The sequence below is a fragment of the Nelumbo nucifera genome, chromosome 2 (genome assembly GCF_055504915.1).
Source record: "Nelumbo nucifera cultivar China Antique chromosome 2, China Antique-T2T, whole genome shotgun sequence".
Classification (NCBI taxonomy): Eukaryota; Viridiplantae; Streptophyta; class Magnoliopsida; order Proteales; family Nelumbonaceae; genus Nelumbo; species Nelumbo nucifera.
This window is the reverse complement of record NC_142650.1, coordinates 962,636-980,112: the sequence shown is the minus strand read 5'-3', so window position 1 is coordinate 980,112 and position 17,477 is coordinate 962,636. Positions and strand designations below refer to the sequence as shown.

General features: G+C 42.1%; 2 protein-coding genes across 5 annotated transcripts in view; one reads left to right on the top strand and one right to left on the bottom strand.

Annotated features, from left to right (window-relative positions):
* The window catches only part of LOC104588392 (Protein kinase superfamily protein), a 51,631-nt gene extending 42,009 nt beyond the window's left edge, over window positions 1-9,622 (top strand). For both annotated transcript variants that reach the window (XM_088897527.1, XM_088897528.1), the window contains exons 10-11: window positions 8,829-8,945; window positions 9,319-9,622. In XM_088897527.1, coding sequence (XP_088753653.1) covers window positions 8,829-8,945; window positions 9,319-9,492 — 291 coding nt within the window. In that variant the 3' untranslated portion in view covers window positions 9,493-9,622. The remainder of the gene's footprint in view (window positions 1-8,828; window positions 8,946-9,318) is intronic.
* A 1,645-nt stretch (window positions 9,623-11,267) lies between these two features.
* Window positions 11,268-17,477, bottom strand: LOC104588353 (uncharacterized). 3 transcript variants are annotated; one of them, XM_010246237.3, is made up of 3 exons: window positions 17,185-17,477; window positions 15,763-15,891; window positions 11,268-14,003 (listed from the first exon to the last, which is right to left on the bottom strand). In XM_010246237.3, the coding sequence occupies exons 2-3, from the start codon at window positions 15,875-15,877 to the stop codon at window positions 11,710-11,712; spliced, it is 2,409 nt and encodes an 802-aa protein (XP_010244539.1). In that variant the 5' UTR covers window positions 15,878-15,891; window positions 17,185-17,477; the 3' UTR covers window positions 11,268-11,709. The 3 variants fall into 3 exon arrangements, with proteins under 3 accessions (XP_010244539.1, XP_010244540.1, XP_088753341.1); XM_010246238.2 differs by lacking the exon at window positions 17,185-17,477 and adding an exon at window positions 16,892-17,150; XM_088897215.1 differs by lacking the exons at window positions 15,763-15,891; window positions 17,185-17,477 and adding an exon at window positions 16,892-17,149.

Here is a 17,477-nt window from a genome sequence, read left to right as displayed (position 1 = left end):
CCTTAGAGTTCGGCCTGACTGAGTTCAGTTATGTAGAAGAAGAAAAAGTGATAAAGAAAGAGAGAAAGAGAGAGAGAGAAGAGAGAATTTTGGTTCGAACTGAAAGTGTCAACATGATTTCTCCCAGTCGGCTAGTAAGTATTTATATTATTATTAAAACATAACTGAAAAGACCTATGTGCCCTTACTTAAGTTAAGAGCACATGTTTCAACACAACATTACAGATCAGCAACATCAATCAAGGTATAAAGACAGAAATACCCCTACGCTAACACTCCCCCTCAAGCTGGTGAGGGGGAGTGTTAGCGTAGTCCACTCACCAACTATATACTCACCAGCTTGTTACATATGTAGTCCACTCTTCCCCTACTCAAGCCTTTTGTAAATAAGTCAGCCCACTGATTTCCTGTATTAACATGTGTAGTGTCTAGCTCTCCATTCAGCACCTTCTCCCTCACAAAGTGACAGTCAACCTCAATGTGCTTGGTTCTTTCATGAAACACTAGATTAGAGGAGATATGAACTGCAACCTGATTATCACAATAGAGCTTCATTGGAGTGTTAATGTTGTACCCTACTTCCTGTAGAAGGTTCCTGATGTAACCGTTTCTGGTCATGTACCAATTTTTTGGCTAAGTACCTCGTCACTTGACCTACTCCCAGGTGGCCTGTGACTCAGAGGATGGTGGAGCTCCCTAGTGGCAAACTGCCTGGTGATGAGCTACTTGGTGGCGAACTCCCTGGTGGTGAGCTACCTGGTGACGAGCTCCCTGGTGGAGAGCTCCCTGGTGGAGAGCTACCTGGTGACGAGCTCCCTGGCGGTGAGCTACTTGGTGACGAGCTCCCTGGTGACGAGCTCCCTGGTGGAGAGCTACTTGGTGACGAGCTCCCTGATGGTGAACTACCTTGGTGGACTCGTCATTTGACTTGCTCCTAGGCGGCCTGTAACTCGGGGGATGGTGGAGCTCCCTGGTGTAGCGCAACCCGACTGCCCTCTGCATGAGGTGATCTCCTCTTCTTTGTAGGCGGTGGGAGCTGAGGGACCTGCGAGAACTGAATCAGAGGACCCAGGGGTATTTTCCTGGCGGGGACTCTCCAATGCCTAAGTTAGCATTCTGATTGTAGGGAGCTTGGAGAGAAATGAGAGAGCTAGAGAGCAAGGATTACCTCCATTTTTTCATTCTCTCCCCCTTGTCTTTGGGGGTCAGAGTCCTTATATAGTGGTGTCCTATCAAATCAGGCGTAACAGCCTCTGTCAAGTTAGGCGTAACCGCCTCTGTCTCTCTGCTGCAGCCGTTACTCTCAGAGCTGAGGTGGCGGGTGCAGGCGGCTGCTACGGAGTACGGCTCTGCCAGTCCAGGAACAGCTCTCAGGATTGGCAGGCACGGCGCCGCCTAGCGAGAGACGTGGGCGCAGGTCTCCGGATCTGTCAGGTACAGTTGTCAGGCAGGAGATCTTCCTACGATACGCCGAGCTGCCCCTAAGTGCCGAGCTGCCTGTAAGTGCCGAGCTGCCCCTAAGTGGCGAGCTCTTCGTAAGACGCCAGGCTGCCTGCGGAGTGGCTAGCTGCCTGTGGCAAGCTGCCTATGCCGAGCTACCTGTAAGGTGCCGAGCTGCCTATGCCGAGCTACCCGAGCTGTACCGAGCTGCCTATGTCGAGCTGCCCGAGCTGTATCGAGCTGCCTATGCCGAGCTGCCCAAGCTGCCCAGTCGTCAAGAGGCTGCACTTGGTTTGCATGAGGTGCCAGGTGTCACAATTTCACTAGAGGGCCAAATCCACCCTCATTAGTTCCTTAGCCACACTAATTCACAAGCGGTATGCGCCATAGCCCTATATTCTGCTTCTGCACTGCTTCTTGCCACAACCGTCTGCTTCTTACTTTTCCATGTCACCAGGTTACCTCCCAGAAACGTGCAATAGCCTATAGTAGACCGCCTATCAGACATAGAACCGGCCCAATCAGCATCAGAATACCCTTCTATTTCAAGTTTTCCCCCACTCTTGTATATCAGACCGCGACCCGGGGCCCCTTTTAGATACTTCACAATTCTCAGAACCGCATTCCAATGAGGAATCAGAGGTTTTTGCATGAACTGGCTTACCACACTAACTGCAAATGAGATGTCTGGTCTGGTAATGGTTAGGTAGTTCAGTTTTCCCACAAGTCGTCGGTATCTGCCAGGGTCTTCAAACACTTCACCCATATCACTGCTTAGCTTGGTATTTGTGTCCATGGGTGTTTCAGCTGGTTTGGCACCCAACAAGCCTGTTTCTTCCAGCAAATCAAGCACATACTTCCTCTGGCACAGGTTAATCCCATACTTGGATCTCGCTACCTCTATCCCCAAGAAGTATTTCAGTTTACCCAGATCCTTTGTCTGAAAGTGATCCTGCAGACAAGTCTTCAGCCTGTCAATACCAATGTTATCATTCCCAGTAATAACAATATCATCTACATACACCACCAACAGTATTTTTCCTCCCGGAGAGTCATGACTAAATATAGAATGGTCAACTTTGCCTTCCTTAGTCTGCACACCTTACCATCCTCCCCCTGAGCAACAAACCCTGGAGGTTGCTCCATGTAGACCTCCTCGAGTAAGTCACCATGCAAAAAGGCATTCTTGATATCAAGCTGATATAGTGGCCACTCATACATGGCTGCAAGAGAGATCACAACACGAACTGACCCTATCTTAGCAACCGGTGAGAAGGTCTCTGTGTAGTCAATGCCATAGGTTTGGGAGTACCCTTTTGCAACTAATTGCGCTTTCAGGCGTTCAACACTACCATCAGGCAGATACTTAACCGTATAAACCCACTTACAACCAACAGCTTGCTTCCCAGGAGGAAGAGCAGTGAGGTCCCAAGTATGATTATGATGAAGGGCTGAGAGTTCGTCTTCCATGGCACGGCACCACCCTGGAGAGGCAAGGGCTTCCTAGACATCTTTAGGAACAATAACTGATGAAGGGTGCAAGTACGTTTACCTTTCCGCAAAGCAATGGGTAGATCAATCTCAGATGCTAAGTGGGGGTCTGGTGCCGGATCTGTCAACGGAGATGTAGCCGGAGGAGTAGTAGCTGGTGCATGTGGGCGATGTGTATACACATGACGGATAGGTGGGCGTTCAACAGGTGGTGGCACCGGAGGCAAGGATTTGGTCACGATTGGAACAAAGGAAGGAGGATCGACAACGGGAGGTGGAAGAGGAGGAGGAAGCATCACCAGACCCCAAAAAGAACGGAGTAGACTCAAAGAAACTGACATCAGCACACACAAAGGACCGTCGAGAACCAGGATGGTAACACCTATACCCTTTCTGGGTCCGAGAATAGCCAAGGAAGATAAACTTGAGAGAACGGGCATCAAACTTGTCATTCCCGGGACCCAGATTATGGACAAAATAGACACACCCAAAAACTCTCGGCGTAAGAGGGAACGGAGACAAAGTGGGAAACAAGACCTGAAACGGAGACTGACCATCAAGGATGAATGTGGGCATCCGATTAATCAGAAAACAAGAGGTAAGCACTGCATCACTCCAAAAAGGTTTGGGAACATGCATGTGATGCATTCGGGATCTTGCTGTTTCAAGGAGATGGCGATTCTTTCTCTCAGCCACCCCATTTTGTTGTGGGGTGTAGGTACACGAGGTTTGATGTATAATGCCGTGTTGGTCCAGGTATTCCTGAAATGATGAGGATAAATATTCGCGGTCATTATCAGAACGAAAAACTTTGATGTGGGTACCAAATTGGTTACGAATTTCAGCATAAAATTTTTGAAAAATGGTAAACAATTCACTTCTTTCTTTCATTAAATAGAGCCACGTCATCCTTGAAAAATCATCCACAAAAATGACAAAATATCTGTATCCATTATATGACATTACTTTATAAGGAACCCCAAACATCTGAATGAATTAAAGAAAAAGGACTCAACACACGGTTATCAACCCTAGAACTAAAGGGAACACGATGGTGTTTCCCAAACTGACACGACTCACAATCCAAAACAGAAAGCTGACTCAAGGACGAAACCAAGGACTTCAAGACTTTGAGCGACGGATGACCAAATCGGCAGTGTCACTGGAGAGGAGAAAGAGATGACTGGAGAGCTGTTGAAGTTCTACCACCACCACCGTCAAGATAATACAGTCCACCTGCTTCATGCCCTCCACCAATCTTCATCCCCGTCTTGAGATCCTAAAAGACACACATAGAAGGATAAAAGGTAATGGAGCAGTTAAGTGATTTGATCAGCTTACTAACAGACATAAGGTTAAAAGGCAATTTAGGAACATACAGAACTGATGAGAGGGATACAGGATCTAGGTCAACATTACCAACACCACAAATTGAGGATGTGGAACCATTAGCAAGGGTGACAGATTGTGATGTTGAGCAATGAGATAAGGAGGAAAACACACCTGGAGTTCCAGTCATGTGATCGGAGGCTCCAAAGTCAATGATCCAGGGATTGGGTGTAGATGCTAGACAAGCCATACCTGAGTGAGCAAAAGTCGCTGTGTTCTGTTGTGATTGGATAAACCTCTCATATTCATCACGGGGAACACTCACCATCTCCTTCATGGGACCATCTGTGGATGTAGGAGGCAACTGGTCAGATGAATGATTCTCCTGTCTAAAGCTGGAACTTGAGTCATCGGTCGTGGCATGATTGGCCCAGGTTGAGGGAGGACCATGTAAATCATAACAATAGTTGATGGTATGTCCATCCATACCACAATGAGTGCACTTCCTTGGGCCTGAGCTACGTCATCTACCACGGGCTCCCCCTGAATCTCTGCTCCCAGTACGACCACCATCACGATTATAAGTAGACCCACCATTGCCACTTCGGCTATATGCAGAACCACTACCAACACCACGGCCAGACTGAGCTCCCCGAGCTCCACCTCTACCACCACGGCCTCTCGATGCAGCTAAGGCAGATCTATCTGAGATATTAGAGTTCTCAGTAGATCCGATAGAAATCCTCCGAAGTCGAGCAAATACCTCTTCTAGGGACGGAAGAGCTGATCCCCCTAATATCTGAGCCCGTACTGGTTCATATTTAGACTTTAGTCCCACCAAAAATCTAGTCACATCAAGATGCTCTCTCTGTTGTTGCTGAATCTTGACATCGGAAGTGAGAGGATGATAGACATTCAACTCATTACGTATGTTCCTCATGTTGGCATAGTACTCCTCAAGACTCTGATTGCCCTATTGCAGATTAAAGTACTCTTGATAAAGCTGATAAACTCTGGTTGTATTGTCCTGCCCCGAATACAATTTCTTCGCATGGTCCCACACATCTTTGGCAGTATCAAGGAACATGAAGTTCACACTAATCCTGGGTTCCATACTGTTCCACAACCATGTGATGATCTGAGCGTCCTCTTGCTCCCAGTCTTCATACTCGTGAGAGTTAGAGGAGGGTTTCTCCTCTCTGATGTGTTTTACCTTCTTCTTTGCCTTTAGAAAGACTTCAACGGATTTAGCCCAAGGCACATAATTCTCTCCATTTAACTTAATGGAGGTCATCTGAACATTCAGGTAGTCTGTAGGCACCATCACACTAGGTTTATAATCATTATTGTCTCTCATTATGTTATCACCAATTCTGCACACTTGCTGAATTCTGTTATCACTGAGATCTGCACACTACACACCACTAGGTGTCACACTGATTGCAGCACTAATTGTTGCTGGAATGTGTGCTCTTTACACCACAAACCCTAAATCACACCTGTCACACTGATTTCAGCACTTGTTGTTGCTGAAAAGTGTGCTCACACCACAAACCCTACTCCTACAACTACCTGAAATCTCACCACTATATGATCATATCTCTTCCTTCAAAATGCACAAAGAAACCAGCATAAACCCTATCACTTACTGGCCGAAACCCTAGCAAATGGTCTGAAACACACCTCCTATTTAATCCATAACAGATATCATGCACTGAAATCTCTTACCTTATCGCTGAAGTAACACCCATGCAAGCAGGAGGGCAGTCCACACACAACAGCCGCTTCACACACAACAGCCACACAGTTCGGCCCTCTATTCTTCCTCTACTAGGAGAGGGCGATCTCAGAAATCACAGCAACCGACCACATACGACCTGACTGGAGGCATAGAGACCCCCAAGGGAAGAGGGCGATCACTCCTTTTCAGCCCTTTCCCTCATCTCCAATCGAACACAGAAAAAAAGGAGGAAAACCCTAGATAGGGTGCGCAGAGAATGAACCCTAGGCAAGCAGAAATCTAGGCAGATTTAACCTAGCTCTGATACCATGTTATAATTCAGGTCTGCCTTAGAGTTCGGCCTGACTGAGTTCAGTTATGTAGAAGAAGAAAAAGTGATAAAGAAAGAGAGAAAGAGAGAAAGAGAGAAAGAGAGAAGAGAGAATTCTGGTTCGAACTGAAAGAGTCAACATGACTTCTCCCAGTCGGCCAGTAAGTATTTATATTATTATTAAAACATAACTGAAAAGACCTATGTGCCCTTACTTAAGTTAAGAGCACATGTTTCAACACAACATTACAGATCAGCAACATCAATTAAGGTATAAAGACAGAAATACCCCTACGCTAACACTGATTACAAATTCCCTAAGGCTGTATGGTGCAGCATGCTTCCATATAGAGATATTTGCAGTGCCTTGAAGCAAGGTTCTCTTCAAAAAAGACCTTAATCCTAGCTTGCTAATCAAGCAACCCAATAAGACAAATAAACAAAAACTGAAAAAGAAATAAAATATTGTCTTCTGAACATTTTCCTAGAATACTCTTTGGTATCATTTGATAATAAATAAAAAAATATTAAAAAAGAAAATAGGAAAAGATGCAATTTCACCAAAGCAAAAGAATGCCCAATAAGCACTCAAATTCACCTCACTTTAAACCCCAAAGGGGGCCCTAGGGCCTAAAAGAGATGGTTATGTCTGTTTAATCAAGTTGAGATTGGGGCTTCGGCTGGATTTGTGGGCTGGTATGCATTACTGTGTTTGGAGTAGGGTGAATTTTTTGGGCAATTCTTTGGCATCACAGAGTTCAGAGAAACAGAAAAAAAGGCCCACAAATTGTGGGTTCTAAGTTTTAACAGAATCAATATTCCTTCCATGGGCTAGTAGTCATTTCATATTTGAGGAATTCAGGAAGAAATAGAATTGAAGTTCATTCCTTTCCCATGTCCTCAAAGACACAGCCTATAAGATGGTGATTTTCAGATTTTGAAACGATCAAATGAATTTACTCAACTTAGTGCAATGCATTACTTTAAATCCTACTTTGTTCTTGTGGATTCCACTCATCTCACAATCCTTTTTTTTTTTTGGTTGAATTCATCTAGCAATGATGGGAACCGAAATATGGGGGGCCAACTCTATTTCAGCATCTCTAATTCCTGACTTGTTGATACATGCTCAGCCTAGAAGATGAATCCCAGCTAAACTGAGCAGGCCCTACTATCTCTCTAGGTCTAGTTCCATCACTCAAGGGCCAATAGACCTTTTTCATTCAGCCTATGGTTGAACCCAATACTATGTATTTTTTATTAGGTTGTTTGGGTAACTAGCTAAGGTCAGGGTTTCTTTGTAAAAGGAACATTGCCTCTGTTGTTGAACCCAATGCTTTGTATTGTTTATTAGGTTATTTGGATAACTAGCTAAGGTTAGGGTTTCTTTTTTAAAAGGAACATTGCCCCTCTATAATTAGTTGTATTCTCTCATTTTTGACTTCGGTGGCATTTGGAAGTCTGAATTCTGATATCTCTGAAATCTGATTAGATCATATTGGGATAAAAGCTTGTTTTTATGTTTGAAGCCTGATTAAATTATCATTTTTGAGTTGTTGATTAGTGTGGCCATTACAGTTTTTCTATTTAAACATTGGTATAAGGGGTATTTTTGTTATTATGAAGCTTTTAGAATGTTAAGTGAAGGAAACAATTATCTACACCACTAATGGGTACTGTGGAGACTCAATAACTTTATCTGTTAATAGCAACATTTCAGATATAAGGGGGCCTTTTTAAAGTTGTAGCCAGACACACAACTCTTGGAGTTCATGCATGGAGATGGTTTCCTCCTTTGGCGCCTCTCTCTCTCTCTCTCTCTCTCCCCTCCCCCGAAACCCCCATCCAACTCTATTATATAGGTAGCACATTCTCTTGCTTGGTATTTATGCCTATGAAGCTATGACACCCCTGCTGAACCTAATTTGCACCCCAGTTCTGGAAGTTCTTGCTATCAGGGTAATAATCAAAATAAGTTCTTGGAATTAGGGTGACTTTTAGATTTTTCAGGGAATACTGCCATTTATAATTTGTTGGAATCAAGATGGAAACTGAACTTAAGTCAATTATCTCCCCCTAGAGGCTAGAATGCACCTAAGAGATCATGAACTAATGGAAATGCTTCAGCATATTCTTTCACAAACAATTGAATTAACAACCATGTTGAAGTCTTAATTCATAAAAAGCATGGAATGTAGTGATATTTCACATGGGGGGAGGGAGAAACAATCACCAAGTGCTTTATGCTTTTCCCTTTTTTTCTTTTTCTTTTTTTCTCCTGATGATACGAATAATCATAATTTAGCAGAATACCAACAGCTTCTGCTGAGATACTGATCTTGCAGGAAACTGAGGATTGGCTCTAGTGCTGTTATTGGTGGATAGATGATTGTCCTTGGAGTCTAAAAAACCTGGAGGAAAAGGACCTTATTACTTTAATTTTGTTAGCTAGCTGTTATTATTATTTTTTTTTTGAGTTATTATCCCATGGATAAAGTGATCCTTTTTGTAATGCAGGATTTGGATACAGAGATTGTCGTTGCAGCAACCAGGGGACCCAATGCAAATGCAGCTGCCATTTCTGCTAATTTAGTTGTGGATGAGAGGCAGATGAATGCTTTATTTCTTGATGTGGTAAGATAAGATGGTCCATGGAAATGCTCCTGTTCAAAGGGACCCGGAATGTTATGCATGCAGGTGTTCACCCCCCAACCCTAGGTGAAGGGTGTTCGGATCTCCTGCCCACAAGAACCACACCCACATGTCACGACAACTGCACATTGAGAACATGTTCCTCATGTAGAGGATAGGAGATCCGAATTGGGGTGAAGGAGGGATTCGGTCCCAGGTCTCAGCTGTTTATTTTGGCCTATATTACGATGCATGCACAAAATTAACCTGATTCCCAATCGTTTCATCACTTTAAACGTCTCAGCCTTTTTTCCCCACAGGCCCCAAGTTTCCTGCATGTGGCCCCCCACTTATATGCTATAAATCTGTTATGCAGGTTCGAGTTAGTGAATCATATGGGCTACGGTTTCCTCGGGAGTTTGCACTTCTTATGAAACAGCTTCTCTATTTTGACCGTTATACCCGGCTATTGGCTCCGAATCTGAACATGCTCCAGGACCAAAGAATCACCATCGTGTCCAACCGCAGTAGCATTAGGAATACTTTTTGATCAACTTATACAACCAAGTTTTCTTTTATTGTGATAGCATCAACTTGAATTTCTCTACATTTCATAATTAGAATACGGTGTATATCATTTTACAGGATAATAGTCGCCTCTTCGAAGTTTTCTATGGTTATCTTGGTGGTCTTCGTTCTTTTGCATGGTCACCTATCTCACATCTGCGTTACTATTCCTCTCAATTACTCATCTTATTTTTCCCGAGAAAGAAAAAAGAAAGAAAAAGGAATTAAAGAAATAATTGAAAAGAAGATAATTTAGGGCAGTTTGACAAGTCTTTTTTGAAATATCTTTTGGTAGTTCTGACAGTCAAAAGATAATGTGAGTTTTTGCATTAAGATTTTAACAGTTTAGAGACTGTTTGGTTAAGGTGGTGCATTTGTCTGTGCAAAGATGAGTTGAAAAAAGGTAAAAAATTCTATTTAGAGCTTATTGAAAAATGCCAAAAATGGGTTTTCTGTGTTTTTTCGGGGCTGTGATTTTTGGCGATTATCTCTTTTTCCAATCAAACGGGAAAAGATTAAAATATGATTTGCCAGATTTTTAAAAAAGCCAATGGCCCGCACAAAAAGACGTGCCAAATGGGGCCTTAATTTTCTTCTCCCATTTTTCATATTTCTTCCCATTGTTAAACTGTGTGGCCCCTATCAAATTAAACAAGTTATTCTGTTCGCCAGCTTTTTCTCAACTTTCTATTTATATTTTATTTTCTATCAGCAAACTCACCCTTAGTTTCGCAGACTGTTGTTTCCAAAATTCAAACCATAACCATGCATTTCTAAATGAGGGCCTAGTAAAGCTTTCATTATGTGCTAGACCATCTAGTATTTTGACACAAAATAGCTTTAAAGGATAAACAGAATTATAAAGTGGGCCAGGCCGCCTGTGGGTCAGAACGGCCAGCACAACTTGGATGCATGGCCCTGCTCAAACCCGTGCCATACTGGGATGGGGCTGGGGCTGGGGCTGGGGTTTTGAGGTCCATGGGCAGGCATATGACACAAACAATTGGTCTGTGCTGGCATGGCCCATGGCCCAAGCATGGCACAGCCCGCATGCTGGCCTGGACCGACCCACATATATATTAATACATTATTTATATGCCCGTGTGTTGGCATGGCATGACCCACTACAGTACAGACATCCCAAAAAAGTCGGCATGACCCACATTACACTTCTAGGGTTGAGTATTTAAAGTTTAAACCAGGGCCTGAAAACATAAACACAACCTAAAGTTGAGTTATGTGACAAAAAAAAAAAAAAAAACTCATAAAAATAGGGTTAGGGTTGAGGCTTTGGCAATCCCATTCGATCCAAATCCGACGTATTGGCATATGCAAAAATTATATAAATATGTACGCATGTGGCATGTATGCAAAGACTTTTTTACTGTAACATAATTATAGCACTCCCAAAGAAACCATGACTTTGTTCCTTTGTTTATGTTAATGTTAATGCTAGTTAATAATTGGCCCGTGTGAGTCGGTTAGAAAAGATATCATGCCGGAGAGGCTTTGACCAATCACAACGCCCCGTGAATATGTTCTGTTATCTGATACCTCCCAAATTTGCTAGTCTGGATGACTGATGACTCATGCCCAATATTAACCAAATTGGGCTTCAGCAAGTGGAGCCCGGGTTTCTTAAGAGGTTTGACCTTACCTGTTCCTTCACTGCAAGTGCAACCTCAGTACTTTGAAGGACTTTATTTTTCCAGAGCCAGAGGTACACAAAGTCGCAAACTATGTTCTACACATGTCATATCCACCACTGGACTATGAATACACAGTTAAAACAAACTAACAAGAATGCTGAGTGTTGAATATGTATGTACATGGGAATTAAGATAGGTTTCGGAGAAATCAAGTAAAATGTTTTCCTACTTGTATAAGAAATGGATGGAAAAGAAAATCTAAGAGAACCAAGAAGAATAGTGTCTCCCTTACAGAAGCTCAGATAAAGTGATGTTAAAAGCAATGGAAAATGCACTTATTATGAAGGAAAGGATAACAGGTTGTGCTTGTTCCGGACTTTCTGGACAGAAGGGACAACTCTTCCACTCACAAGTTTTCAAGGCATGCCTCCATTTTTCATGGTTCTTTTCTCAAATCTTTCAATTGATGAAAGCCCCTTTCACTGCTTTCAATATAATTTTGAATAATTGCACATGATTTCCCTCTATGCACTTAGGACATCAATCGTCTGTCAAACCCTGGATAGCAACTTTCTTTCTGGATCGCTACAAGCGTCTGACACAGCAGCAGTCCCATAAATCATTTCACTTGGTGAAGAATATCCCATAAGCCGGTGAAGTGGCGAAGCAGTTTGTACCACTTCTACTTCCATGGATAGCTTTTCCAATTTTTTTGCATTGGAGTACTGACTGGAGGACGTAGAGGCTTCTCCTGAATTCTTGAACATGTTCCAAGGCTCTTTCAAGGCTGAGTTATTTCTCTCTTCCACTGTCTTAGGCCAACTACTCAAAGGATCCATTTTAACACCTGTATTACTTTGAAGTCTGGGCAATCGATGTGGCAAGAAAGCAGGTTCACCATCCGTTGAAAAACTTTTGCAAGAAGGGAGTCCATACTCTTCAGAATAGGACACTGGATCCCCTGGTGGATAGTCACGAGAATGAGATGAAGATGCCACTTTCATCCCAGCAGTGGCATCATTACTGTTACCAACTTCACTTGGTGGAAAAAACATCTGACTAGAAGTGTAAGGAATGATATGACCTCTCTTAAAAAGTGAGAATGATAGTATATTTGAACAAGCACCACACTGTAACCGAAGACATCTCTTTTGTGCAAGAGAATCTGCAGGTAGATGAACTAGTTCCCGGCAACTGTGGCAGGTTATAAATGGGGCTCCACCTCCAATGGGCAGGCAATGGCGTTTGTTTGAATGATGTTTCTCCCTGAAATATGATTTTTGCACTTCATGGTCTAGCCTCTGCTCATGGGAGAGTGTTTTACAACCACATGGGTGGAAATTGGAGTCCTTGTGCTGCTGTGGGCTGGCAGAAGTGGAGGTATAAGGGTCGCAACTTCTTAGACCAGGATGGCTTCCACATGGTCCTTTGTTATAACACAAGCTGGCTGAAGGGAACTGTGTCAGACATTGCCAGTCTTCTGAGCAGCAACGCAAACAGGAATAATCAACATGGTGTTGACAATGTGTAGCCTGTCCTGAAAAAGGCGTTTGCACATATTTACATTGTTGGTGCCCACTATTTACTGGCATGTATGCCCCACAAGGATACTGAGAATATTTTCCATCGTAGAACCGGAGTGTCTCTGAGTCAGGTTTTTTGTAATTATAATACAATGGTCTTTGCTTTTCCTGGCTGCATCTGGCAATAACCCTACCCTTTAGCTTTCCTCTCTGGTTGTACAGTCTATTAAACTGTTCTCTTAGTTCATCGATTTTTCTTAGGAGTTCCATTTGTTCACAATACTCAAACTTGTCAGATGAATACAAGCTTGAACTGTGTTTATAGTTTTGATGCCCATAGTTTGAAGAGCTACCATTTTCATAAAAAGTGGGCAAACCCCTTGTATAGAATGCCTTTCTAGAAAGGAAGCCATCTTTTTCTGATCTCCTCCAGTGTTGTACTGGATGGAAGCCTTTAACACCCTGGGACTTCAGATTTCCTTGGGCCTGAATGCCCTGTCTAATAGGCTCTTGTAATTCATCATTATCTTTATTAAGGCCCTCCATCGAAGCGGGGCCATGTTCACTAACACTTGATGACATTGAAAAGAATTCCCTAGCTTGAGATTGTACTTTTGAACTATTTCTCATAGCCCTGTCTTTGGTACCCAAAAAATCTACAGAGAGCATATCATCCCAGTTATCATAAGAAGATACGCTACCATCATAAGCATAAGAGCTTCTGGTTGGAGATTTTGAAATACCTTGAAGTGTGCCAATGAGCTCCTCAGAAGTCATACCATGGTCAATAGGCTCTATAGTTTCCACTGTATCTCTTGGGGTAATGTGGTTGAAGTCATGGGCTGAAATCTTCTGAGATTGCTCCACCTGTTCATTCGAAGGAAAGGAATTGGGCTTTGAGGGATTTCCCTCATCTGACACCTTTTGAATTGCCGAGGTTGAGCTCCTCCCTTTAGAAGATAGTTGGCTGTCAGGACTTGGGCATCTTAAGTTAGAGCTGTTCTTATTGTTTCTTTTGACTTCAATATTTGCTCCAGCTTCTGGTGATGATTCTTTCTGCAATGAAAAATCCAGGTCACTTGATGTGGTAAGTTCATTTGGATATTTCCTATTTCCAGGTGACACCTCATTGCAATCCCCTGGTTCAATTTCTTCTTTCCTACTCTTCAACCTAGGAGGGGATTCTCCCATGCAAGGAGTTGTTTTTTTACTAGAGTTTGCCGATTCTTTATCTTCGAAGTTAGCCTCAGGGCCATTCTTCTGCATAGGATTCTTTTCAAGCTCTTCTGGGGTTACACTTTTCCCATCTTTGTGAATTTTTGCTGCAAAAGATAAAACATGGTTAGGGGCCATTTCCTGGTGCAATGGTAAAGTGCCGGGCTGACAAGCATGAGAATGTAGGTTCTACTTTGAGATCTGCCACTTTTATGAAAGAATGCCAAAGGTTAGGCTGGTTAGCTCCATATACAGCCTACCCTTCCTAAGACTCTGAATAGCCAGGACTAACATTGGGCAATGGCCCTTGAAAAGAAAACAAGAATGGACCAGGAAGTAAAGGTACATATTGTTGGATCCCATAATGATAATCCATCAGTGACATAAGTTATAACAGTACTGGCATTAAGAATTTTTTGGCTTCTATTTAGGACTATCTCTCACATCCAAAATATGATATGAATTATCATAACAATGAGGTGTATCTGGTTGACACCTACTACGTGTAGTGTACAAAAGTATGAACTAAATTGGGTGAAAGTAACGAAGGGTCCATTTGGTTTGTAGTTGGAATCAGAATCGAAATCCATTGGAATTGAAATCGGAATGGTCTATTCCTCCTGCCTATTTGGTTCAGACGGGAATTGGAATTGGCTGGAATGGATTCTCATTCCCAAGGGAGGGAAATGCCATTTCACCAAGAATGGGAATGGGATTCCGATTCCACCCAACCAAACGGTTGGAACCGAAATGGACCATTCTGATTCCGATTCCAGACCCCTATTCCCATAAACCAAACGGATCCTAAGTTCTACCTAGTATTCTGGTCATCACAGAAATGGCATGCCAAAACAGATGGCCATGTGGAAGAAAGGCTATCTCTCAAAAGGAGGAAGACTAACCTTGTTAACTTCCTTTGGCAATTGCAAGGTAGTGATCTTGGTAGAAAAGGGAGAAATAACCACATTTTTGAAGGAAAAGGTAGATCTGTGGGTGATTTAATCTCTCATATAGCTTACTTGTGTAACTTGTGGGTGCTGAGTTCTACAGAATTCAAAGGGATTTCTTTGAATGATCTACAGATGAATGTGGTGGAGGTTTTGTTTCTTCCCCCATCCCTCGAAGAGGTTCCCAAGCTCCTTCTAGATAGGGAAGAGGAGGATTTTGTTTAAAATTTTAATGGTAGTGCTTTCAGAAATCCCAGTACAGCTGGAATTGGAGGTGTGTTAAGAAGAAGAGACGGAAGCATTTTGTGGGCTTTCAGTGAATCCATTGGGATTACTGACTCCAGAAAGGCTGAGGTTCTAGCTGCGCTTACTGGGCTTTGAACAGCAAAAGAACAGGGATTCTCTAATCTAGCTATCAAAGGAGATTCTGTCAACACGATAAACTGGCTAGGAGAGAAAGCGGTCCTTGGAGGCTTGCTCACTTTCTGATGGAAGCAAGAGACATTTTTGAATTCCACAATTGTGAATCTTATCTGGATTCATAGGGAGTTGAACCATTTATTTGATAGTTGGGCCAAATCTGGCGCTCTTAGGGAAGCTCTTTACAGTGACAGAAACCTGCCTTTGTAATTTCTGTTTTGGGTTTCCTTTTGTACATCATCTCATATACCTTCCTTTTCTTTCTTAATAAATTCAGTTACTCTTTCTCTCTCTCAAAAAAAAAAAAGAAAGAAAAAAATAAGTCTACTGACATGTTTTTACAGATCAGAGAGTTAGAATAATCCGAACTATTTTCTTTAAAGTGCAAGAGACTCCCTAGGTAGAACCAAATGAATGGTGGGCCCACGTCCTTCCCGACCCTAGGTAATATATGAAGTTAATATATGTACCTTATGGCTATGGCTAAAAGAGTATATACCTTGCAGAATAGTGTCACATCCACCACACTTATACAGAGGAGCTGACTCTTGAAGAACTACCAGGCATTTGGGACATTTAACTAATCGAACTCCAGTAGCGGTTCTTCTAGTCATATTCTTCTAAGAATCTGGTAGCAAACACCATAAAAATCAATCAGGAAGCATGCAACACATATCCTCCTATCCATAACTTCAAAACCAAAAATTTGAACTTCCTATTCGATAGAGAAGAAATTAATGACAGAGAAAAGCAATGAAATAGGAGGGAAAAGTAGGAATGATCAACCAAAGGGAGGTCAAACACCCCCTGTTTTATATAAGTAATAGATAAACAACATTAGGCATCATATTTATTAGATATATTAAGAAGTAGTTCATCCATAAATTATATTAGATATCCTCATGAGATATTCCTAGGAAATGGTTCACCTACTTAAAATGTTAAAATATGGGGACATGATAATAACATATCCCCATGGAAGCTCTATTGAGACCATACAAGGAAGAAACCCCAACAATCTTATTTAGTAGTAGGTGGATTTGAAATCATCATTGCACCAAATAAACAAGGACAAGGACAAGAGTAACATTTATCCCTCCCTAGACCCCGCATTGGCGGGAGCCTCGTGCACTGGGCTGCTCTTGAGAGTTTAGGGGATTTGGGACCAGAAGAAAAATTTTGGAAAGTGAAAATGGAAAAGAAACCAAGTTTGACTACCTGATACAGATGTACAGGAGGGAGAATGCAGAGATTTTGATAAAAAATGCATATAGTATAAAACCCTTAGAAAGCAAAGAAGAGGTGCATCGATTACACAAAAGCTAAATATCTAGTTGGGCTAAACAAAGTTTTATAGGAAAGGTTAGCTGAAAGTCTATATAAGAAATTCAAGAAATAGAACAAATAAGTATTCCAGCTTCACAGAACAGAACAGGACTTGAAAGAGGAGAGAATTTTAAGAGTGAACAAATTACAATTGGACAAGGTAGCTCCAAATCTACTAAAAAATTGTATAAATCTATGTAAGACCTGAATATGCATTACTACATTAACTTTCTAGGAAAAAAAGAGAAAAAAAAATCGAAAAACTAGTATCATTGTCTGTAATTTAAAAAATATAAACTTACATTGTCAAAGAAGAAAATAGTAGAAACTCAACCAGATCACAGAAACTGAATCGTACAAGAGGCGTACTCCAAAGAAGCATACATGCTAATAGCCTAAACGATTTCTCCAATCGAATTAGAAAGAAATTAGCTTGTCACCGGCATACATAACTCAGATTGGAAGAATTCATAGCTCTTAAAAAAGTTGGCAGAGAAAGAGAAACAAAAGTAAATGTGACTAAAACGATCACGAGAAGCGAAATTGCCAGGTCTATGTACATTTATAAAGAAAGCTCTTGCGCGAAACCACGAACCTTTCACGAAGGAGAGATGAAGACTAAAGGAAAGTAATTCGAAGATCTTTTCTTCTTTCCCAAGCATATGAATCTTCTTTCTCCGTTTGTCTATCGTCTTTCTAAGTGCATATGCATCTCGGAGTCTCTCTTTCGTATTTCGAACGCTTGTCAATGGTGGAATGAAAGCTGGTCGTTGGGTTTTTGTCTATCCCTCTCTCTCTCTCTCTCTGTCTGCGACTCTGTCTTTCTCTCTCTTCCTGTAGCTGGCTAGCTGCTGTGGACTGAAACACGGGAAAGCGAAAGGAAGAGAA